At 36.2% G+C, this 24236-nt stretch overlaps 1 protein-coding gene across 1 annotated transcript in view; it reads left to right on the forward strand.

Annotated features, from left to right (window-relative positions):
• SMC5 (structural maintenance of chromosomes 5) overlaps positions 1-24236 on the forward strand; it is a 112808-nt gene that overhangs the window by 29197 nt on the left and 59375 nt on the right. Inside the window, exons 7-10 of the mRNA XM_011970154.1 lie at positions 3520-3681; positions 7308-7379; positions 21184-21439; positions 23247-23401. Of these exons, the coding sequence (XP_011825544.1) occupies positions 3520-3681; positions 7308-7379; positions 21184-21439; positions 23247-23401 (645 nt within the window). The remainder of the gene's footprint in view (positions 1-3519; positions 3682-7307; positions 7380-21183; positions 21440-23246; positions 23402-24236) is intronic.

The raw sequence follows: 24236 nt of genomic DNA on the forward strand, positions 1-24236 counted from the left end.
TGTTCCTTTCCATGTTTAGTGCTTCCTTCAGGAGCTCTTGTGAGGCAGGCCTGGTGATGACAAAATCTCTCAGCATTTGCTTGTCTGTAAAGGATTTTATTTCTCCTTCACTTGTGAAGCTTAGTTTGGTTGGATATGAAATTCTGGAGTGAAATTATTTTCTTTAAGAATGTTGAAATTGGCCCCCACTCTCTTCTGGCTTGTCGAGTTTCTGCAGAGAGATTCGCTGTAAGTCTGATGGGCTTCCCTTTGTGGGTAACCTGACCTTTCTCTCTGGCTGACCTTAACATTTTTTCCTTCATTTCAACTTCATTTCAAATCTGACAATTATGTGTTTTGAAGTTGCTCTTCTCCAGGAGTATCTTTGTGGCATTCTCTGTATTTCCTGAATTTGAATGTTGACCTTCCTTGCTAGGTTGGGTAAGTCCTCCTGGATAATATCCTGCAGAGTATTTTCCAACTTGTTTCCATTCTGTCCGTCACTTTCAGGTACACCAATCAGACGTAGATTTGGTCTTTTCACATAGTCCCATATTTCTTGGAGACTTTGTTCGTTTCTTTTTACTCTTTTTTCTCTAAACTTCTCTTCTCGCTTTATTTCATTAATTTGATCTTCAGTCCCTGATACCCTTTCTTCCACTTGATTGAATCGGTTACTGAAGCTTGTGCATTTGTCATGTAGTTCTTGTGCCATGGTTTTCAGCTCTATCAGGTCTTTTAAGGACTTCTCTACATTGGTTATTCTAGTTAGCCATTCGTCTAATCTTTTTTCAAGGTTTTTAGCTTCTTTGCGATGGGTTCGAACTTCTTCCTTTAGCTCAGAGAACTTTGATCTTCTGAAGCCTTCTTCTCTCAACTCGTCAAAGTCATTCTCCATCCAGCTTTGTTCCATTTCTGGTGAGGAGCTGCGTTCCTTTGAAGGGGGAGAGACGCTCTGATTTTTAGAATTTTCAGCTTTCTGCTCTGTTTTTTCCCCATCTTTGTGGTTTTATCTACCTTTGGTTTTTGATGATGGTGACGTACAGATGGGGTTTTGGTGTGGATGTCCTTTCTGTTTGTTAGTTTTCCGTCTAACAGTCAGGACCCTCAGCCGCAGGTCTGTTGGAGTTTACTCGAGGTCCACTCCAGACCGTGTTTGCCTGGGTATCAACAGCAGAGGCAGCAGAAGAGTGAATATTGCTGAACAGCAAATGTTACTGCTGATCGTTCCTCTGGAAGCTTCGTCTTACAGGGGTACCCGGCCTTGTGAGGTGTCTGCCCCTACTGGGGGGTGCCTTGTGGTTAGGCTACTCAGGGGTCAGGGACCCACTTGAGGAGGCAGTCTGTCTGTTTTCAGATCTCAAACTCCATGCTGGAAGAACCACTACTCTCTTCTAAGCTGTGAGACAGGGAGATTTATCTCTGCAGAGGTTTCTGCTACCTTTTGTTTGGCTATGCCCTGTCCCCAGAGGTGGAGTCTACAGAGGCACGCAGGCCTCCTTGATCTGTGGTGGGCTCCACCCAGTTTGAACTTCCTGGCCGCTTTGTTTACCTACTCAAGCCTCAGCAATGGCGGGCGCCCCTCCCCCAGCCTCACTGGTGCTTTGCAGTTAGATCTCAGACTACTGTGCTAGCCATGAGGGAGGCCCCGTGGTTGTGGGACCTTTTGAGCCAGGCGCGGGATATAATCTCCTGGTGTACCTTTTGCTAAGACCCTTGGAAAAGCACAGTATTAGGGTGGGAGTGGCCTGATTTTCCAGGTGCTGTGTGTCACGTTTTCCGTTGGCTAGGAAAGGGAATTCCCTTACCCCTTGTGCTTCCTGGGTGAGGCGATGCCTCGCCCTGCTTCGGCTCTCGCTCAGTGACCTGCACCCACTGTCTGACACGCCCCAGTGAGATGAACCTGGTACCTCAGTTGGAAATGTCGAAATCACCTATCTTCTGTGTCACTCACGCTGAGAGCTGTAGCCTGGAGTGGTTCCTATTCGGCCATCTTGAAACTGCTCACCCATGTCTTTTTTTTGAGACAGAGTCTTGCTCTTTCTCCCATGCTGGGGTACAGTGGTGCGATCTCGGCTCGCTGCACCCTCTACCTCCTGGGTTCAAGCAGTTATCCTGCCTCAGCCTCCCAGTAGTTGGGATTATAGGTATGTGCCACCACAGCTGGCTAAGTTTTTTTTTTGTATTTTTGGTAGAGACAGGGTCTCACCATGTTGGCCAGGCTGGTCTCGAGCTCCTTACCTCAGGTGATCTGCCTCACTCCACCTCCCAAAGTACTGGGATTGCAGGCATGAGCTACCACGCCAGGCTTTCTTTTACTAGTTTATTACATTAGCTGTGTGCTCATTTTTATTGTTTAATAAATAATAATTAACACAGTGCTCTTAATTCTTCCAGATTTTAGTCCTCAAGGGCTAGTTCTTTGATCGTTTTTTTATAGATGTTAATGATCAGAAAATTAAATCTTTGGGTGTCCTCAGTCAGGTCACTGAGAATTTACTTGGGGTTTGCCACTAATATCAGCCTCAGTTACAGATGTGGCTGATGTGTCTTAACTGTAATCTACTCATATGTTTTATAATTTTTCTGAAGCTAATCTGTTATTTCTAATCACTGTGTAATGTGTATTTTATTAAGACTGCAGTTCGGGTTAAAGATTCAATTCCCTCATTGCATTACTTTATAATTGGTAGAACAAAATAGGTCAGAAAGTTTTGTGGTGTTTGTTCCAAGGTTAGAATGGAAATAATTGTTACTTGCTTGAAAAAATATATGGCTGTATTTGTGGCATTCTTGTTCTGTCTTCCCCCTTCTCCCTACCCTATTCCATCATCTCATGATTCTTAAATTTTCCTTTCTTTGGTTTTTCTAAATTTCATTTATCCTGTGTCCATTATTACTGCTTCTCTCACTTTGTCTTTTGATTTTCCTTATTTTTTCTAAGATTGATTTGCGTTTTTCATTTTTCTTCTTTTTTGATTTACTCGTATGTTTATTTTTTCTTTTCTTACCATCATCCCATTCACTCTTATATAATATTGTCTTAGTGTGCCAGTTATTTTTTTTTTTAACAAATACTCCTATGACATGACAGGCATCACTTTCACCTACATGCTGCTTTTTGTTTTTCTTTTGACCCATTTTCATTTTGTTCTTTCTTTTTTTTTTCATTTTTATCTTTTATACTTGAGTTTCTTTTACTTCTTTATACATCCCTGTATCTCTTCTTTATTGACAGATTAGAGGTAAGTTGCATTTTGATAGCCATTAGGATATGTTTCAGAGAACAGGGTGGACATCTGAGAATCTGCACTAGTGATAGACATAAACGCTTAGTGATTATCAACACTGTTATTAAATCATTACATTGGTATTTACTATTTCTGAAGTTGTCCCAGAGGACAAATTTTACATTAATAAACCTGTTTTGATATCAAAACAGTCTTTTCTTAGATTTGGTTTCTGCCTGTATCTTGATTTTTAGTATATGTGTTAGTTTAAGCTAGGGCATTAACTTCTGTTTGTTGAATTATTTGCAAGGAATATGAAAATGTTCGTCAGGAATATGAAGAAGTAAAACTAGTTCGTGACCGAGTGAAGGAAGAGGTCAGAAAACTTAAAGAAGGGCAGATTCCTATAACACGTCGAATTGAAGAAATGGAAAACGAGCGTCACAATTTGGAGGCTCGAATCAAAGAAAAGGTACTTTTTGGGTTCAGTTTTGGATTATCTGAATTTTAGTTTAGCAAATATAAAAATATTTTGCAGGTGTTTGAAAATATTTTCAAGGGTTTCTTGTATCTCTCATTTCTTAAGTTTTTTAACCAGGAATTCTGCCACCATAGGACTTTCAAGGACATACTCATTACTATTGAAGTGTTGCTGCTTTATAGGACTTCCAAGATATAAAGAGAGAAAAGTGAAATACGATTTTTTTTTCTTTTTTTTTAGTTACAAGAGGATTCATAGTGGTATTCCTGGAAACACTGAGCTTTTTTTGTGAATATGTTGTATATCTGCTTTGTAATTATACACCCTTTTGAAGGAAGGCAATATAGAAAATCTGATGTTTTTGGAATGGGTATAGAATAATACCCTATATTTTAAAAGAATAGATATTTTTTATGACTATGGCTTCTAGAAACCTTTGGTGGATTTTGAAGTTAGAGATTATTTGAGAATTGTTTACATTCCTGCTTCTGAAATAAAACAATATAGGCAGATCCAAAATTGTGCATGAGATTTTGGAGATTCATAGATGCACTGAAGTCAAGATATTGACCCCTACTTAAGAAGTTCTGATGTGGCTGGGCACAGTGGCTTATGCTAATCCCAGCATTTTGGGAGGCTGAGGTGGGCAGATCATTTGAACTCAGGAGTTCAAGACCAGCTTGACCAACATGGTGAAATCCTGTCTCTATGAAAAATACAAAAAAGTTAGTCCAGGCATGGTGGTGCAAGCCTATAAGTCCCTGCTACTCGTGAGGCTGAAACAGGAGGATCACTTGTGCCTATGAGGCAGAGGTTGCAGTGAGCTGAGATCTTGTCACTGCTCTCCAGTGTGGTCGTGATAGAGCAAGGCCCTATCTCAAAAAATATATATGATAAAAATTTAAAAATAAAAAAAAGAATTTCTGATATCAATTGTCAGTTGGCTCAAGTATGTAGAATTATTTGTAATTAGACCAGTGGAATTTATGCTATATATAGGTTAATTCTATGAAACCAGAAAACCATTCACAATCTTTGTGGACTGTATACCTCGATGTTGGTCACTGTGCTTGAACATGGGTGTCAGTGATCATAAAGGGTGAATCTTAGCCTGGCAGTGCTATTGGGAAAAAATTGTGTGAAACATGATTTCTGCTATTTGAAAGGTCATTTAGGAGAGAGTGTGTTACAAACTTAGCAGTATTTTTTTTTTTAGGCATCTTCTCTATTTTTGAAGATTGTGTTTTCTTCTCATGTGAATATGCTACTCCAGGTTTTTTGTTACTGAATTTAAGATTGCCATTTATATAGGTTTGACTAATATAAGTTTTATCTTTTGTTTGTAAAAAAGAAGTTATGTGGAGCTCTTTGATTTCGAGATGTGATTGTACTTTCTCTTTTTAGGCTACTGAAAGTCAGAAAAATGACTTCTTGAGCTAGATTGTACCAGATACTATGTTGAGCAATGCTTACTGAGTGAGAAAGGCCATATCTAGGAATATAAAGTAAACTTTGTAACAGAGGAAATGAATCAACGGTTTTGACTTTGCTACTATCATGTCAGAAAAGCTCCACTATATCTTAATTCTAATACAGGTTAAAGTGAGTTAAAATTATTGCACTCAAGTCCAGAAAATTAAACAGTTACTAAGATCAGATAAAGGTTTTAGGACTTGATCAGGTCTGATTCTGAAAGAAAGTTGCTATTGGTCATTTTAAATGTTAGGGGGAAAAGGAGTTGTAGATATTATCTATACAAGTCCCCTCATTTTATTGTTAAAGATACTGAATACCAGTGATAACACGACTTCCTCAAGGATATGAAACTAATAGTTGGCAGTCATTGTTATGTTAATGATGGTTGGTTGTAGTTAAGTTGTGAATTTGTAGTTGCTTTTTTTTTTGGTTCTTGAATTTTCTGTTACTGCAAAACTACTTTTGTAGTGGAAAATATGTACATAATAAATTTCAAATCTCTTAATTAAGGAAACATATTTAACCCTTTCTTTGATCTATTTATAACAGAAGCCCAGGCTATTGTTATATTAGGCTCATTGTCAAACATCCATGAGCCTAATTTATTTATGTGAAAATCTGCATGGCCTAAGATGTTTCAGAATTATTTTCCTAAAGAAGTGATCCTAGATTCTGAAGTGGTACCTTATGTCAGTCTCTAGTAAAAGTAGTTATTAGCACCCATAGCCTTGCAACAGGAACACAATGGTTAATTTTGTTTAATACTCATGCTATTCTTCTTCTTGCTCGCTCTGTTCCAGCAGAAAACTTTTTCCAACACTTGTAATTTTTTTTTTTTTTTTTTTTGTAATTCCAGGCAGGTGATAAAGTGTTATGGACAGGGCATAGCCTTTTGGGTCACACAGACCTGTATTTTAAATCCTCACTCAGCTGTCTAACCTTCAGCAAATCGTTTAGTCTCTCTGAGTTTTATTCTCCTCAGTCAGGTGAGGACAGTAATAGTAATCTTTATCTTACATGATGAGCATGTATGATTTAAGCATACATACATCAGTGTTACTAGCATCAGAAAATTAGTTTTCGTCTATGGGAAGAAACTATTGTCTCTTGGCATAAGAGATCCACCAGAGATGGGATTTCCTAGGAGAACTCACAGCTAAGATTTATTACAGCAAAAGGATGCAAAACAGTCAGTAAAGGGAAAATGCCCTGAGAACAAAGTCTGGAAGAAACCAGGCACAAGCTTCCAGGGGTCCTCCCCCAGAGAAGTCACACAGAATGTGCTTAATTCTTCCATCATCAAATTGTGGCAACACTTTTTAAGTCCTGTCTACAGGGGAAGTGCATTACAGACTCGGCACCCAAGGTTTTTATGTGCATTGGGCAACGAGGCATTCTAGCAGCACGTACTCAACTTCCAGAATGCAAGAAGGAAAGCAGATGTTATACATCAACCACATTGTTTGTACAAACGTGCACAGTGAGCCACTCTTATCAGTTAGGAAATGGTAGAAACACTCCCAAAATCCATGTTTCCAGACAACAACAAAGGACCGACCTTGCAAACAAGCCTTTCCAAGAGTAGTAGTCTTAGCCTATAATGTTAATTCTTTTCTATATAGCCCTATTCTCTGCTGTGTTTGAATTACATATTATATGTGTTAATGATGTATAATGTGTCTATAATATGTCATGTATGTGTTTTATGTGTTAATGAAAAATATCAAGGAGGTAACATGTGGTATGATAGAACTCTATATTTGAAATCAGACCTGATTTTTTATAATTAGTTTCCATTTTTTAGCTATGTATACAGGTTACTTGGCCTCTTTTGATCCCTACCAGTCAGTAATATTTGTCCTGATTATCCTGTAGGGTTGTTTTTAGGATCAGATGAAATAAGACAGGAAGATAAATGTAAAGAGAAAAACATGCATGCGTATTACTGCAACTGTTTATTAATATCATTAGGAATAACCTTTTATAGACTTGCAAATAACTGTTGGTATTTTGTTGATAATTATGCATTTTGCTTGAAATAAATTGTTCTGGGTTAACTCTATTTGAATGGACAGGGCCATATAATTTGCTTGCATGAGTTTTTAACTAACTGTCCCTCCTCCTCTGGTTTAATTTTACAGGCAACAGATATTAAGGAGGCATCTCAAAAATGCAAACAGAAGCAAGATGTTATAGAAAGGAAAGATAAACATGTAAGGTTTCATACTACTAAAATTTTTATTACATTAAAATTTGCTCTAACTTTTGTTTTCAAATACAGATGATGGGACAGATTCTTGTTGGGGAATGGCCAAGATCCTCTGCATTCTCTATTTCTTAATCTGAGGGAAAGTAAGATTTGGAAGTATAGTAGTTGCTCAGAGGACAATTGTGAATAATTTCTCAAAGCTGCTAGTAGCTGTGCCTTACGATCTTTGTAGCTGAGTGGCTGTACTTTTTTAATAGGATAATGGTGGATTTGGTTACCTTAATAGCAAAAATTAAGCTCTAAGGGATTTATTATTTTTTTTTAAACACAGAAATAGACCTTTTATTTTGAAAAATCAGTGATGACATTTATGTAGAAAATGCATATGTACCTTTATGCATGATTGAAATTAATGAGACAAAGTATACTTAAACTGTGGAACTTTTCGTCTTTTTTTTAGTTTAGTTTAGTTTTGTTTTGTTTTGTTTTTGTTTTTGTTTTTTGAGACAGGGTCTCTGTTACCCAGGTCGGAGTACAGTGGCATGATCTTGGCTTACTACAGCCTCTGCCTCCCAGGCTCAAATAATCCCCCCACCTCAGCCTCCTGAGTAGCTGGGACCACAGGTGCATGCCACCACACCCAAGTACTTTTTTGAATTTTTATAGAGATGAGTTTTTGCCGTGTTGCCCAGGCTGGCCTTGAACTCCTGAGCTCAAGCTATCCACCTGCCTCAGCTTCCCAAAGTGCTGGGATTACAGGCACGAGCCACTGCCCCTGGCTGGAACTTTTTATTATATTTTTATTGTTGAGTTTTATTCTGTTTTGATATAATCTTGGTTTATAGCTTCAATTTCTAGAAATGAAGACACGTAAAACTTTAACCTGCTGCAGGTAAATTATTGCTAAGGAAATATCTTGTTTTAATTTGTAGTATCCTGTTGTTTTTGATATATGCAGCTTCTCAATCTGAGAATATAAATTAAAAGTTTTTAAAGGTTTTTTTCCTTTATAATACTGTTTTCTCTTGGTAGATTTTTGTTTCTTTTCTTATTTGGTTTCGTGCTTTCTTCCTGGAGTCTTTCCCTGTTTATCTGGGAGCCTTTGGTTCTCTTTATAGTTAAGGGTAAGGCATTGAAAGGCTGATTACAAATTTTTTATGCGTGGGTGGGCCTGATGACAAAATTATGTTAGGAGATTAGGTAAGAAAGTGGGCTCTTTTGCTAACAGGTGCCCAAATATACGTGTGTTTTTATTCTTCAGGACCATTCTGAGACTAAATTTTGAAATTACCTGCCTTGGGGGTAGACATGTAACTTCAGGCATTTCTGGTAGTTGAAGCATTATGTTAATCTCCTAGTTTTCAGCCTCACCGCTTTTTCTATCCCTTTATTTTAAGTCCCAGGTGGCTCACTTAATTTCTCCAAAGAATTAATCGCAGATGTTCACAGAAACAGCTTGGTTGTCAGTGTTATGTGCTTAGCGTTGTGTATGTTGGGGTAAGGGTATTGGGATAAGAAGGAGGATATAGATAATTGTATTCTATGTGATGTTGTTTGTACTTGGCATTTCCTAGTCCTAAGAATCTCTGGAGTTTTTATTTGTTTTTATTTTTTAGAAGGAATAGTCAGTTCTTCACATCCCTTTCTTTTTCACTCACCCTTTACACTATGGTTCCTATAATATAATACACTACTAAATTAGTTATTTGTTTTTCATCTTCTAAGTATTTATTAAACTTTCCATTTACTGATCTCTCTTCCCTTCCTTTTGTCCTGATGGGATGGATCCCTTTTTACTCCATTGTTACTCCATTCCTATTATTTTATTAGAGTTAGGCAGAAAAATACATAAAACTCATCCTGTATCCCCAGACACAAATACAAGGTTGGTAGATTGCCTCATGTTGAACTTCCCTTGCATTCCTGTCATAAATTTTAATTGATGTTTTAATATATTGCTGTATTCAACTATGAAATTTTGTATTTAGGATTTTTTGAACTTTGTGAGATTGGCCTATAATTTTATTTTTTGTTCTATTCTTAATTGGTTTTGTTTTCAGGCTTGTGCAGACCTGGTATATAATTTACTACTCCTTGGATCAGTTTCAATCGTTTATATTCCTTCTCTTCCTGTCACTGATATTTGTGTATCCATTTTTTTCCCCTTATCATATTTGCCAGGACTTGTCACTTTGATAAGTCTTTTCAACCAATTTTTTTTAAAATCAACTTTATTTTTTGTTGACTAATAATTTCCTCTTTCTTAATTCATTTTTTCTGCTTTGAGTATTTTTTAACGTTCTTGAATTGTAAAAAGCATGTTTCTTTTATTTTTCATCTTTCCTAATTTTTAATAAAGGCATTGTAGGGTATAAATTTTTTTCTGGGCATCATTTGGCTACATCTCACATGTATTGATTAGAAGGCTCTTCGTTTCAGTTTAAGATATTATAATTTTTATTTGAATATTTTCATTCATTTGAGGTTACCTAGCAGTTCTTACTGTTTTAATTTCCATGGATATGGAATTTTTTAGGCTTTTTAAAAAATGTCGAGTTCTTATACTGCTTTATGGTCAGTAAATGTGGCCTTACAACTTTTTTAAAGAATTTTTTAAGACTTTTTTTGGCTTTTATTGTATATTTGATTTTTGTACCTATTCTCGAAAACAATGTGCATTCTGTCTTCAGGTGTGGAGATATGTGTACACCCACATACATACATACATTAGAATAGGCTTACTATAATTATGTATACTCATATGTTCTACTTTTTTGTTAACCTACTTGATTTAGTTTTTGTTGTTGTTGCTGTTGTTGTTGTTATGAGATGGAGTCTTGCTCTATCTCCAAGGCTGGAGTGCAGTGGCACAGTCTCGGCTCACTGCAGCTTCCGCCTCCCAGGTTCAAGCGATTCTCCTGCCTGAACCTCCCAAGTAGCTGAGACTACAGGCATACACCACCACGCCTGGCTAATTTTTGTATTTTTAATAGAGACAGAGTTTCATCATATTGGCCAGGCTGGTCTCAAACACCTGACCTCAAGTGATCCACCTGCCTTGGCCTCCCAAAGTGCTAGAATGACAAGTGTGAGCCACTGCACCTGGCCTGATTTAGTTATTTTTAAGGCATCAGTATCTCCTTCTATGAGTATAGATTTGTCTGTTTTTCCTTGTAATTATATCAGTTTTTGCTTCCTAGATTTTAAAGCTTTCTTATTTTGTTTTTATTTCTGTACCATGTTTTGCTTTATGTGCTGTAAATAATACTGGGTTTGTGTTGAAATTTTTTTCAATTTGATGGGAAATTAAGGAGTTTAAACAGATGAAGAAGTTTAAACAGTTCACATTTACTGTTTTGTTTTCTACTTATTATACTTTTTACTTGATTCCTCTTCTCTTTATATTTTCTGTTTTTGTTAACCAAGGTTTTCTCATTCTATTTTTTATTCTATAGGTGGAAAGTTCTATTTAGTCCTATTCTAGTGATTATCTTAAAATTTTAAGTGACACATTTCTAACAAAAGAGTTCATCAGTATCTTTATTCTCCCACCTAATTAAGAAAAAAAAAAAATTAGCAAGCTTATATTTTCTCTTTCTGTACTCCCATGTCAGTATCATCAGAAATTTGACTTGTGGTTATTTAAAATGTTATTTTTTTTTTATTGCCAGTATTTACATGTTGGGTATCTCTAATATGAAATCTAAAAATGCTCCAGAACCCAAAACTGTTTTGAGTGTGTTGACATGATACTGAAAGGAAATGTGCTTTAAAGCATTTTGGATTTCTGGATTAGGGAAGCTGAACCTGTAAGTATAATGCAGATATTCAAAGGTCTTAAAAAATTTGAAATCCAAACCACTTCTGGTCCCAAGCATTTTGGATAAAGGATAATCAACCTGTGTTTAGATTTAATAATGTGTTTTGTTGGTTTATTTGATCGTGTTGCTTTTGTATTATACTCCCTCTGGCTTGCTAGGAAAGGAGAAATAAAGAGTTCTCTTTTGACTAAAGTTCCATCCTTTTACTTTATGCCTATATGTGTCTTTGCATCTAAAATGTGCCTCCTATAAATAGTAGATAGTTGGACCATGATTTTTTAGTCCTCATTAGCATAAAATCAGATATTGCAGAAAGGGTCTTGTTATGAATAATAAAAGACACTCCTGTCACTCAGAAAATTCCAAGCGTTTTAAGAACTCTGTGCCAGGAACCTAGGAACAAAGACTAAATATATATATTTACACCACAACAGTTCTTTTATATTGGATAGGAAGGGAAAAAAAAGTTATAAACAACAAACTACTTTGATGTTATATTTTACATTTATCTATTTAATTACCTTTACTGGTTCTCTTGATTTCTTTGTGTAGATTCAGAGTACTGTCTAGGGTCCTTTCATTTCAGCCTTAAAGATGCCTTTTAGTATTTCTTGTAGGGGAGGTCTGCTAGTGACAAATTGTTTTTTTGTTTATCTAGGGATGTCTTAAGTTTTTGTTTGTTTTTGAAGGATAATTTTGCTGGATATAGAATTCTTGGGGTTTTTTTTTTTTCCAGCACTATGAATATGTCGTCCCACTGCCTTCTGGCCTCCATGGTTTCTGATAAGTCAGTTGTTAATCTTATTGAGGATCCTGGTACATGATGAGTCACTTTTTTCTTGCTTTTAAAGTTTTCTCTTTGTTTGTTTTTCAATGGCTAATCATATTTCTAAATGGGAGTCTCCTTGAGTTTATCCTGTTTGGAATTCATTGAGCTTCTTAAATGTGCAGATTAATGTTTTTCATCAAAGTTAAGAAGTCACTTTTCAGTATTTCTTCATGTATTCTTTCTGTCTCTTTTCTTTTTTGAGACTTACATATTTTGATATGCTTGATGGTATCCCACAAATCTCAGAGACTGTTAATTTTTTTTTTTTCTGAGATGGACTTTAATTCTCGTTGCCCAGGCTGAAGTGCAATGGCACGATCTTGGCTCACTGCAACCTCCGCCTCCCAGATTCAAGCGATTATCCTACCTCAGCCTCCTGAGTAGCTGGGATTATAGGCACCCACCATCACACCCAGCTAATTTTTTGTATTTTTAGTAGAGACAGGGTTTCACCATGTTGACCAGGCTGGTCTCAAACATCCTAACCTCAGGTGATCCACCCACCTCGGCCTCCCAAAGTGCTGGGATTGCAGGCATGAGCCACCACACCTGGCCCTCTGTTTATTTTTCTTGATTCTTTTTTCTTCCTGTCCCTCAAGCTGGATAATCTCAATCAACCTGTATTCAAATTCACTTATTCTTTCTTCTGCCTGTTTGGATTTGCTGTTAAGACCCTCTGTTAATCTTTCATTTCAGTTTCTGCATTTTTCAAATCTACATTTTTCTAGTTGACTCTTTTTTATGATTTCTGTGCTTTTATTGATACTCCATATTCAGTGAGATATTGTTCTCTTCCTTTCCTTTAGTTTTTTTTGATATGGTTTCTTTTAGTTCATTGAACATATTTAAAATAGCTGTTTTAATCCTTTTCCTATTTAGAAAAAAAGTACATGCAGCTCACTGCCAGCATTCATTTAATTTTACGTAAACACACTCTGAGACCTAAGGAAATGTGACTAATTTTCAATGTGAAAGTAAGCACCGCCGGCAAGTATTCTCAGGGCAAGTGAAAAAAGGGTTAAAGCCCCTTTGTCTTGTAAGTCCATTTCTGTACTTCCCCAGGGTCTTTTTCTATTGACTGCTTTTTTCCTGAGTATGGGCCATACTTTTCTCCTTTATTTGAATGTGTTACAAGTTTTTGTTGAAGCTGAACAGTTTAAGTCACATACTCTAGCAACTCTGGAAATCAGTCCCATTCCCCTACCCAGGGCTTGATGTTGTTGCTATTTCTTTGAATATGTTGTTGGTGTTTGTTTGTTTAGTGACTTTGCTAGTTCTTTAAAGTTCTTATTCTTGGTCATTTGTGGCTACTGAAGTCACTACTAGGTTAGTTTAGTGGTTAGCTAATGACTGAATCTGTATTCCCTTAAATGCCTGGAACCCATATGTTTCCCAGTCTTTGTTGAGGATCTCTGTGTGTATGTTGGGTCATGCGTTCAACATTCAGCCAGGCACTATTTGCACTTTACTGAGATTCATTCATTTTGTTGAATAAATGCTCCTAAGATTGTTGAAAACTTTGGTTAACTCTGTCTCAACCTTCGCTTCCTATTTGCACACAACCTCAGAGTGAAACAGAGATGAGAACTTAGGGTCTTCTCAGGCGTTTCTGGATCATGTATATAGCCCTGGGCATGCACACAGTCCTGCTAATGGACATGACCTTCTAGAATCCCAGGAGCTTCCAAAACCTCATATGGTTTGGGGAGAAACTCATTCCCCAGCCTTTTCTTTTAAGATTTTTGGTTAGCTTATTGTTTGCTGTAACTGTTACCTGCCTCACGCAGCTGTGTTGTTAAACAGTTGCTTCTGATTGTTTTTGACAAATGCATCCAAGGAAAAGGCTGTTTTGTAATGGTGAGCTGTGAATCAGGTCAAATACAGACAAGCCTTATACAAGTAAGTTTTCTCAGGAAACTGCCAGGTAGCTCAGATAATGACATTTCTCTGAGAATGAGGATTTATTAGGTTGGTGCAAAAGTAGTTGCATTTTTTGGCCTTATAAAGGAGCTCCAGACCTGTTCATATCTCTCCAGTGGTTGCTAGACTATCGGGGAACCCCACCCCCGATATTCAACATGGGTTCTTTTCTATTTCCCTAAACGTTGGCTGGTCTGAGAAATAAAGGGAAAGAGTACAAAAGAGAGAAATTTTAAAGCTGGGTGTCCAGGGAAGACATCACATGTCAGCAGGTTCCTTGATACTCCCTGAGCCATAAAACCAGCAAGTTTTTATTAGCGATTTTCAAAAGGGGAGGGAGTGCACGAATAGGGTGTGGGTCACAGAGATCACTTGCGTCACAAGGTAATAAAGTATCACAAAGCAAATGGAGGCAGGGCAAGATCACAGGACCACAGGATGGGGTGAAATTAAAATTGCTAATGAAGTTTTGGGCACACGTAGTCGTTGATAACATTTTATCAGGAGACAGGGTTTGAGAGCAGACAACCTGTCTGACCAAAATTTATTAGGCGGGAATTTCCTCGTCCTAATAAGCCTGGGAGCGCTACAGGAGACTGGGGCTTATTTCATCTCTTCGGCTTCGATTGTAAAAGATGGCTGCCCCCACGGGGGCCATTCATAGGCCTACCCTCAGGGATGCATTCTCTTTCTCAGGGATGTTCCTTGCTGAGAAAAAGAATTCAGCGATATTTCTCCTATTTGCTTTTGAAAGAAGAGAAATATGGCTCTGTTACGCCCGGCTCACCGGCAGTCAAAGTCCAAGGCCATCTCCCTTGTTCCCTGAACATTGCTGTTATCCTGTTCCTTTTTCAAGGTGCCCAGATTTCATATTGTTCACGCACACATGCTGTACAAACAATTTGTGCAGTTAATGCAATCATCACAGGGTCCTGAGGCCACATACGTCCTCCTCAGTTTACAAAGATGATGGGATTAAGAGATTAAAGACAGGAAATCACAAGGGTGTTGACTGGGGAAATAATAAATGTCCATGAAATCTTCACAATTTATGTTCAGAGATTGCAGTAAAGACAGGTGTAAGAAATTATAAAAGTATTAATTTGGGAAGCTAATAAATGTCCATGAAATGTTCACAATTTGTGTTCTTCTGCCATGGCTTCAGCTGGTCCCTCCATTCAGGGTGCCTGACTTCCCACAACACTAGACTGCAGGTTTTCACTATGATTGTGGGCTGTTGCTTTTCAGGGATACCACATGAATGGAACAAGGGATTTAGGAATGAATCAAGTTCAAAATTCTACAGAGCTTGCTGTTTTTAACTGAGATTCAGCCATTTTTCTTGAATAAAGGCTTCCCAGATTGTTACAAGCGTTTGGTTAAATTCCAGAGTCCTGAAAGAGTTAATTTTGACAATTTTTGTCAGTGTTCTCATCACTTTTATGGAGGAGAAGATTTCTGGAGTTCCTTACTTCATTCCTGATGATATCCAAATCTTTTCTGTATCTACAGAAAAATGTGGCTGGGATTTTAATAGGAATTTCATTAACGTTTGGGAAGAATTGAAATCTTTACTATGTTGAATCTTCTGATCTATGAACATGGTATGTTTCTATTTATTTAGATTTTTGATTTCTTTCATTAGCATTATGTGGTTTTAGCAACAAGTCCTCTGTGTGTTTTGTTAGATTCATACCTCTGACTTAGTTTCTTTTTTTTCTTCTTTGGTAGATATTTTGGCAGTTTCTACATAGGCAGTCATGTCAGCTACAAATGGGGACAACTTTCTTTCTTTCTGTTTTGTATGCATTTAGTTTTCTTGCCTTATTGCATTGGCTACAACTTCAGCACTCAAATAAGAGTGGTGAGCACCGAAATCTTCACCTTATTCTTGATCGTAGGAAGAAAGCATTCAGTTTTTCATTATTCAATATGTAATAATAGCTGGTTTTAAAATATATATATATATGTTCTGTCAGATTCAGGAAATTCTTACACATATTCCTGTGTTTCTGGGAATTTTTATGTTGAGTGCATATTCAATTTTGTCAAATTCTTTTCTGCATCTATTGATATGATAGTATAAGTTTTTAGGTGGTTAATAAGTGATGGATTATATTGATTGATTTTTGACTACCAAATCAATGTTGCATCCCTCAAATAAACCCCACTTGGTTGTGGTGTATAAGTGTATAATTCTTTTTATATATTGCTGAATTCTGTGTTAAAGGATTTTTGCATCTGTATTCATGAGTGATACTGTTTTGTAGTGTTTGTATTCTCTGTCTGCTTTGATATTAGCATAATAACTAGCTTCATAAAATGAGTTGGGGAGTGATCCTTCCTTTTCTACTTTCTGAAAGAGATTGTATAGAATTGATGTTTATATACTTTAAACATTTTGTGTAATTCTCAACTGAAATTCTCTGGGCATATAGATTTCTTCTTGGAGGGAGTTTCAAAATTTTGTTTTCAACTTCCTTAATAGCTATTAGACTAGTCAAATAATCTATTTCATATTAGGTGAATTGGTCCTTTTGTCTAAGTTGTCAAATTTATGTATGCATAAATTCTCTTATCCTTTGATATGTATAGAATCTGTAGTGATAACAGTATGTCATTCCTGATACTGGCAATTCCCCCCTCCCCAACCCCCCAACTCTTTTTTTAGTTAATCTTGCCAAAGGTTTGCTAATTGTATTGATTTTTTTCGAGGAGGCAGCTGTTGGTTTTATTGATTTTTCTCTCTGATTTCTGTTTCATTGGTATCTGTTCTTATCTTTATGATTCCCCTTCTGCCTGATGTAGATGGGCTCATTTTTTATAGGTTCTTGAGGTGGAAGCATAGATTATTGATTTGATGCTTTTATGTATACACTTAGTGTTATACATTTTCCTGTTATCACTGCATTAGCTGTGCCCCACAAATTTTGATATGTGATATTTTTATTTTCATTCAGTTTATTGTATTTTTCTTTTCATTTTTCTTGAGATCACACAATTTGTTTATTCAGTAACCTGGTATTAGACATTTAGATCATTTCTAGTTTGGAGCTACTACCAGTAGATCTGCCATAGATATTCTTCTACCACTTTTTGTATGGTCATATGCTTTTATTTCTCTTGGATAATTTCCTAGGAGTAGAATATCATAGGTGTGCATTCAGTTTTTTAAGGAATTGCCAAACTTTTCCAGAATTTTTGTAAATTAATTGTAATTAATAAAAGTTGACTTGTGATGGCTTGGAATTTTTGTTTTTAACGGTCCTCCATGAAAAATTACACCTTCTTAAGGTGTAATTTGAGAAACATTTCTCTGGAGTAGCCAAACATTTCTCTGGAGTAGCCTTGGAGGGGTTAGATTTAGGTAGCTAAATGGAGTCTCCTTACATTGTACAAAGTAAAACAATGAGTAAGGATGTAGGTAAAGTGATAGATTTAAAAGCAAGAGAAGGAGGGAGTACTCTCATTATAACTTCTATTAATGGAATGAATATGAGGCAAGGTCATTAGCTGAGTGAGTAGAAGGAAGGCAGCAATAAAGGATTAAAGGAGCAAAAGGTATTAACTCATCTCAGAAAGAGAGCACAAGTTTGTTAAAGAAGTGTAATAAGTTTATCTGGTAGTTTTGAGTGTCCGTTTAAGTTTTGTGGCCACAGATTTAAAGTGAGACCAGTTTTTGAGGGTTTCTTTCATTAGTTCGGTTGCTTAGATATAGATCGTTAGAAGGTATATAGATAGGTTTAATTGGAACTGGGCTTTTTCCTGGCCAGTGTGACAAGAAAGGTCAAGGGATCTTTGCAAGGGAGTGGTTATAGTGTTGCATTGTGGAACCTCAGCTGATTAAGGAAAACAAATGTAACAAGATAGTGGGGTTAATGGATTGCACAACCTCGTGGGGGTCAAAAGATAGAGTAGGAATACCAGAGTAAGTAAAATGGAAGAAAAGGAAATAGTGACCAAAGAATAGAATTATGGAAATACATTTTTCAGAAGTGGTATGATTTGGAGGGCTTTATGATCTAGAACATAACCCTCCTTAGTTCAGTAGACAGGTGGCTGAGGAAAGGTTAGGGAAAAGATGATTGAAGTTGAAGAAGTAAGGGAACACAGTCCAAAGAGTTAGATTGATTTTCTATACATATGTTTAAGTCACATGATGACAGGCATAATCATGGAGAGAGGAAGACAGTGAATCAGGTGCCAAAGTCGTCCCTGAATGGATAAGGTTGGGGAGGATTTTCAGGGAGGTAGTTAACATAGCAAAGGGGTAAGGGGTGACCAAGTCTGACCCCCTGGTGTTCAGAGGAACCAACATGGGTATCAATTAAAGGAGGAAGGAGTACAGTGGGGATTAATGAGGACCCCTTACCCAGCTCTGTGTCCTGAAATAATGGTTTATGGCAGGAAAAGGTCACCACTTGAGAGGGCTCTGGGGAGAACAGGTGTCTTCCAGAAATAGCCAAGTTTCCTTTAGAACAAGAAGAGGGAACATTCAGGTTGGGCATGGTGGCTCACGCCTGTAATCCCAGCACTTTGGGAGGCCAAGGTGGGCAGATCACGAGGTCAGAAGATCAAGACCATCCTGGCCAACACAGTGAAACCCCATCTCTACTAAAAAAAATACAAAAAATTAGCCGGGCGTGGTGGCGGGCGCCTGTAGTCCCAGCTACTCGGGAGGCTGAGGCAGAAGAATGGTGTGAACCCAGGAGGCGGAGCTTGCAGTGAGCTGAGATCGCGCCACTGCACTCCAGCCTAGGCAACAGAGCGACACTCTGTCTCAAAAAAAAAAAAAAAAGAAGAAGAGGGAACATTCAGAGAAATTGCGGATATAGAGCAGTATGGAGACAGTATCCTAGTGAAAGTAGGTGATCTAAGAGGTTTAGACTTACTGTACCTGAGCTAAACATGGATATTAGTCAGAGTCGGACTAATGTGATTAGTCTTGGTAGTTTCTTGGATGAAGGTGACAAATGAGGTAGTGTTCAGAAAACTTAACTGAAAGGTAAGGGATCATTGGGCTGCTTTTCAGTTTTTCAGGTCATTATCAGACAAAGACCTTCTCTTGGTACGACTTTATATGGTAGGCCAGTGATTTTCAGTAGTTTGGTGGTCCCTGTTTTGCTGAGATTGCAGAGGTTCTATTTGTTAGTAATTCTTAATTCTGTATCGTCTTTAGTGTTTAGTGATTCTTAATTCTATATTGTCATCTGTGACATACCCATTTATTTTCCTGAATCCCTTGAATTTCCTGTTACCTGCTTTTAGGCCCATTGAACATTGTTAATGTTCAGTGACAAACATGAATGTATCTTAATTTTTTCAGATATATTTTCTTTTGCTTCTGTATGTTTGGTTATAGGAGAGAGGATTTGGGGATATGTGCATTTTGTTACTGCCAAAGCTAAATTTTTAGAAAGGAAAAATCAATACCCTCATTTCAATAGGAGATGGGATAAAACGTGATATATCCGTATCACATCATGCACAAGATGTTAGAATTTTATTTTGCAAGGACATGAGGGATAATGGAAAATTACTCTCAATACATTTTTAGTGATGCCATTTAGTAAAAAGAATATATATTCTACAGGCAGATATAAGGAGGCATTAAAATGTAAAAGTTTACCGAGGCAGGCAGATCACCAGCTGGCCAACATGGAGAAAACCCAGCTCTGTTAAAATACAAAAATTAGCCGGGCATGGTGGCTGCACATGCCTGTGGTCTGAGCTACTCGGGAGGCTGAGGCACAAGAATCACTTGAACCCAGGTTGCAGTGAACCGAGATCACACCACTGCACTCCAGCCTGGGCGATAGAGTGAGACTCTGTCTCAAAAAAAAGTGTAAGGACATTAAGATTTTAAGTTATTTTTATTTGTTGTAAGTCTCTGTATTTTCAGTAGTGAATGCATTATAACTTTTATAATGAGGAAGGAAAGGGAGTAAATCTGGCTTGGAAATAAAGCCGGCTAAAACAGATTACGTAATGTGTTAAATTTATCTATTTTAATGCAAAATTCTAGTTGTAAAATGTAAATTGGGTGTATACGTGTATATTTGTTTATATGTGTGAGTCTTAAAGAAAATCTTTACTCTGTCTTAGGTAGACCATGGTTTTGATAAAAATTTCACTGACATCAAGTGGCAACTTACATAGCTGGTTTTAAAAATATAATTTACCCTGAATATAAGTGAAGGAATCTAAACACATAGGTTGATGATTAAAATCTCACAATATTAGTCTGAAGTATTGGTAGAAAATATTTCCATTGGAAGAAAATAGTTTATTTCTGTTTCAAATTACAGGTTGAGTATCTCTTATCCAAAATACTTGGGACCAGAAGTGTTTGGATTTCAGATTTTTTCAGATTTTGGAATGTTTGCATATACATAATGAGGTATCATGAGAATACGACCCAAGTCTAAACACAAAATTCATTTATATTTCACATACACCTTATACACATAGCCTGAAGGTAATTTTGAATGATGTTTTTACTAATTTTGTGTATGAACCAAAGTTTGTGTATGTTGAACCATGAGGAAATAAAGGTATCGCTGTTTCAGCCACCCATGTGGATGATCTGTGGTTGATGGCATCACCATCATTCCTGACTCTGTATTTATATGCTACTCATAAACAGTCATTTTTAAATACTTATTCACACATAAATGCTTAACAGTAAAAACTGACATATAACTAATATAGTGAAAAAATAATGTGTTCTGGGTAATTTGTGGTGTCATGTCAGCACTAAAAAAATTTCAGATTTTAGAGAATTTTGGGTTTGGGATTTTTAGATCAGGGATATTCAACCTGTAATGGGGTGACTTGTAATCTTTATTATCATTTTTATTATTTATGGAAACTGTATCACATAAGCCACATGACTGTTTTAATTTTGGTCTTATGGCAGGTAGTATGTACTTCCTGTAAATACTTAGAAATCCGTTGGGCTTTTAAAATATTTTTTTTATTTAGGAAATATTTAATGAGTGCTGATTATATACTGAGCACCACTTGAAGTATTTGAGATATATTAGTGAATGTGTAAAACAAAGATACAGGTAGTCTGGTAGAACTGGTAATGTGCTAGTCTAATTCTCACAGGACACATTTTAGTGAGGAAAACACCTATGTTAGATTGTTTGCATTTTAAAAGCTATATTACTACAAAAGTCTTATAAACCAAGAGAAAAACAGTCTCAAGTACTAACGTACTTTTGTTTTATTAGATTGAGGAAATTCAGCAGGCTTTAACAGTAAAGCAAAATGAAGAGCTTGACCGACAGAGGAGAATAAGTAATACCCGCAAAATGATAGAGGATTTGCAAAATGAACTAAAGACCACGGAAAACTGCGAGAATCTTCAGCCCCAGATTGATGCCATTACAAATGATCTGAGACGGATTCAGGATGAAAAGGCATTATGTGAAGGCGAGATAATTGATAAGCGAAGAGAGAGGGAAACTCTAGAGAAGGAGAAAAAGAGTAAGTTTTCATAAAGTTAGAATGAAATGTTTATAAAATGTAGATATATCTCTGTTGATGGGCTTTCTTCTTTCGCTGGTAATTATTTTCTATAAAATGTTCAAGTTGCCTTCTTGAGGAAGCTCAACTCAGTTCTTCCAGCTTCATACCTTAATTACCTGTGTCTATCATATACTGTAATTTCCCATGATAGCTGACCACTGTCTTCTGTCAGATTATGGCAATTGATTTAATTCTCTATAAGTGCCTAGCTTTATTTTCTTTACAGAGTCACTCAGTATTACTCATATCAAATTTAAGCTCTTTATTCTAGCCTTCGTAACCTTCTATTAGCTTAGTTCCTTGAAACCTGTCCAATTTCATCTTTGGTTTTCTTTTTTGTAGACCATGTGAATAGATGTGTGGTATTTGGATAGGGATTTTGTATTCTGTCTGCTCAATATATATGACTAAGATCAGTTTTAAAAAAAACATTTTTATATGTTTATCAAAGTATTAGATGTGTATGGCGAACAAAAAAAAAAAAAGAAGAACTAGAAGGATTAGAAGGGTGGCACAGCCCCTTTTTTTTTTTTTTTACCTCCAAAGCCAATCAAGAGTAAGCACTTTTAACTCTTTAAGCAGATTTTTTCTAGTAGTCCTTCCATATATGTCATGTTCTTATTTCACTATTGCTTGATTAATCAACTTTAGACACTATCTTTTTGTATTTACTCTAGATGTAGATTTTACCTTATAAAACATCTCTATTACAATTCTTCAAATAGGATTATTAATAATGATTTTTATTATTATAAATAATATACATATCTTTTTTTGGTCATTTAACAATTGTCAGTATTGCTTCAATCCACACTTCATAAGCTATACGTACTCCCTCCCATCCTGGCTTCTTACTTCCCTCCCTTCTCACGTTCCAGATTATCTCATTTATACCCGGTTTTTATATTTTCAAGGCCGAAAACATTTAGTGTTTTATGTGCTTTATTTATGGGTTAATTCTAGAAGTTTAGAAATACTAAGTATTGTTTATTAAACTTGCTCATGGTTGAACCAAGTAGTGTGTTATAATTAAATTTCCCTTCATTGATAGCTTTTAAAAAGCTTTTAATTTTTTTTTTTTTTAATTTGCTTCAGCATTTTCTTAATTGGAAGAGGGGAAAAAAAGCTGTCTTATCAGGCATTCTCTTGAGTTCTGTAGCCTTCTGTCCTTCTCCTTGCATTTAAACTGGTTGATCTTGAGGCCTGCATGCTTATCATTTGTAATTTCTCTCATGCCTTTTCTGTGTTATAAACCTATTCCTGAATTCTATGTCTCATTTTCTTACATCATGGCCTTATTTTGTTGGAGTACATTTTCAGGTAACCTTCTAAGAAGACATATTTGGGAATTAACTTCAGAGTCTTTTCACCCTTTAAAATATTCTTATTTCATCATCCCCCCTTTTTTAGTTGTGTTGTATATACAGTTCTAGAATGAAAATATTGATTTTTCTTCCAGAATTTTGAGGGTCTATTGCTATTTGTCTTTTGATAGGAAATGTAGTGTTTTCCTTGTGGGTTGGTTTGTTTGTTTTTGTAGGTTACCTGTTTTTTATGTTTGATAGTTTCAGGATTTTGTGTTTTCCCAGGTTTTTGGACATTATAGAATGATTTGTTCAGGTCACATCTTTTCCACTATATGAAGTACTTGCTGAATGGTGTTTGTAACCTTTAGATCTAGGGTATTCTTTTGTATTATTATTAGATTATTCCACTAATTAAAATTTTCAGAGAAACAAGACTTTGTTTTGTTTTACAATTTTAGGTGTGGACGATCATATTGTACGTTTTGACAATCTTATGAATCAGAAGGAAGATAAGCTAAGACAGAGATTCCGTGATACGTATGATGCTGTTTTATGGCTAAGAAGTAACAGAGACAAATTTAAACAAAGAGTCTGTGAGCCCATAATGCTCACGGTAAGAAACTTTGTTCATCTTGGTGGTATTTGTTTTATTATTGTAATCATTATAGATTTTTGTTTTAAGATGTTTAGTCCCAATATTACCCTGGTTTTACCTGATCTGACTTGTGGCATCTGGCATACTGCTGAATCCATCCATGAGCTTTTTAAAGGTTCCCTGATTAATGAGGGTAATAACTGTCATGAAACCTGTGCTTTTTTCTAGAAAGAGGTATAAAACCAGCAACTTATTGACCTAGAATCATGTAGAAAATTAGTATGGTTAGCTGGTTCCTTTAGGCACTTGTTATTAGATTATAGTAGGGATTAGATTAAAACCTGCTGAAGAGGTAGAAAGCTGCTGTAAATATGTTGATTAAAGGAAGAAATCTAAGAGGATAGGCAAGAAAATCACCTGCTACAAAGAAAGGGCGTTCTTAGGATTTCGAAAATAAAACCAGTACTTTATCGACATCATAAAATATTTGATAGCTTTTATTGATGATTGTGCGTCATCAAGAATAGGTGAAGCTCTATTTAATAAATCATCTAGTGAAGTGTGACCATGGATTTACTAAGATGATTGCCATCCAGACTCTTTAAAATAGTAAGTTTTGCACACATAAAAAGATGAAATAGTAAAAAACTAACATTCTTTGATAATGATATGTTAGAGCAAACTTAAAGCTTATCCTAAGATTACATAAGGATTATTTTTGCTAGATAATTTTTTTTCGTTAGAAAAGAATACATCCTTTCAGGATTCTTGAAAAATTCTATTCTCTGTAACTCATGTTTGTATTATACTTTATTAAAAATCATTTTATATAGTTTTCAATTTTTTACCATAT

This window comes from Mandrillus leucophaeus, unplaced genomic scaffold (genome assembly GCF_000951045.1).
Source record: "Mandrillus leucophaeus isolate KB7577 unplaced genomic scaffold, Mleu.le_1.0 Scaffold93, whole genome shotgun sequence".
In the NCBI taxonomy this organism is placed as follows: Eukaryota; Metazoa; Chordata; class Mammalia; order Primates; family Cercopithecidae; genus Mandrillus; species Mandrillus leucophaeus.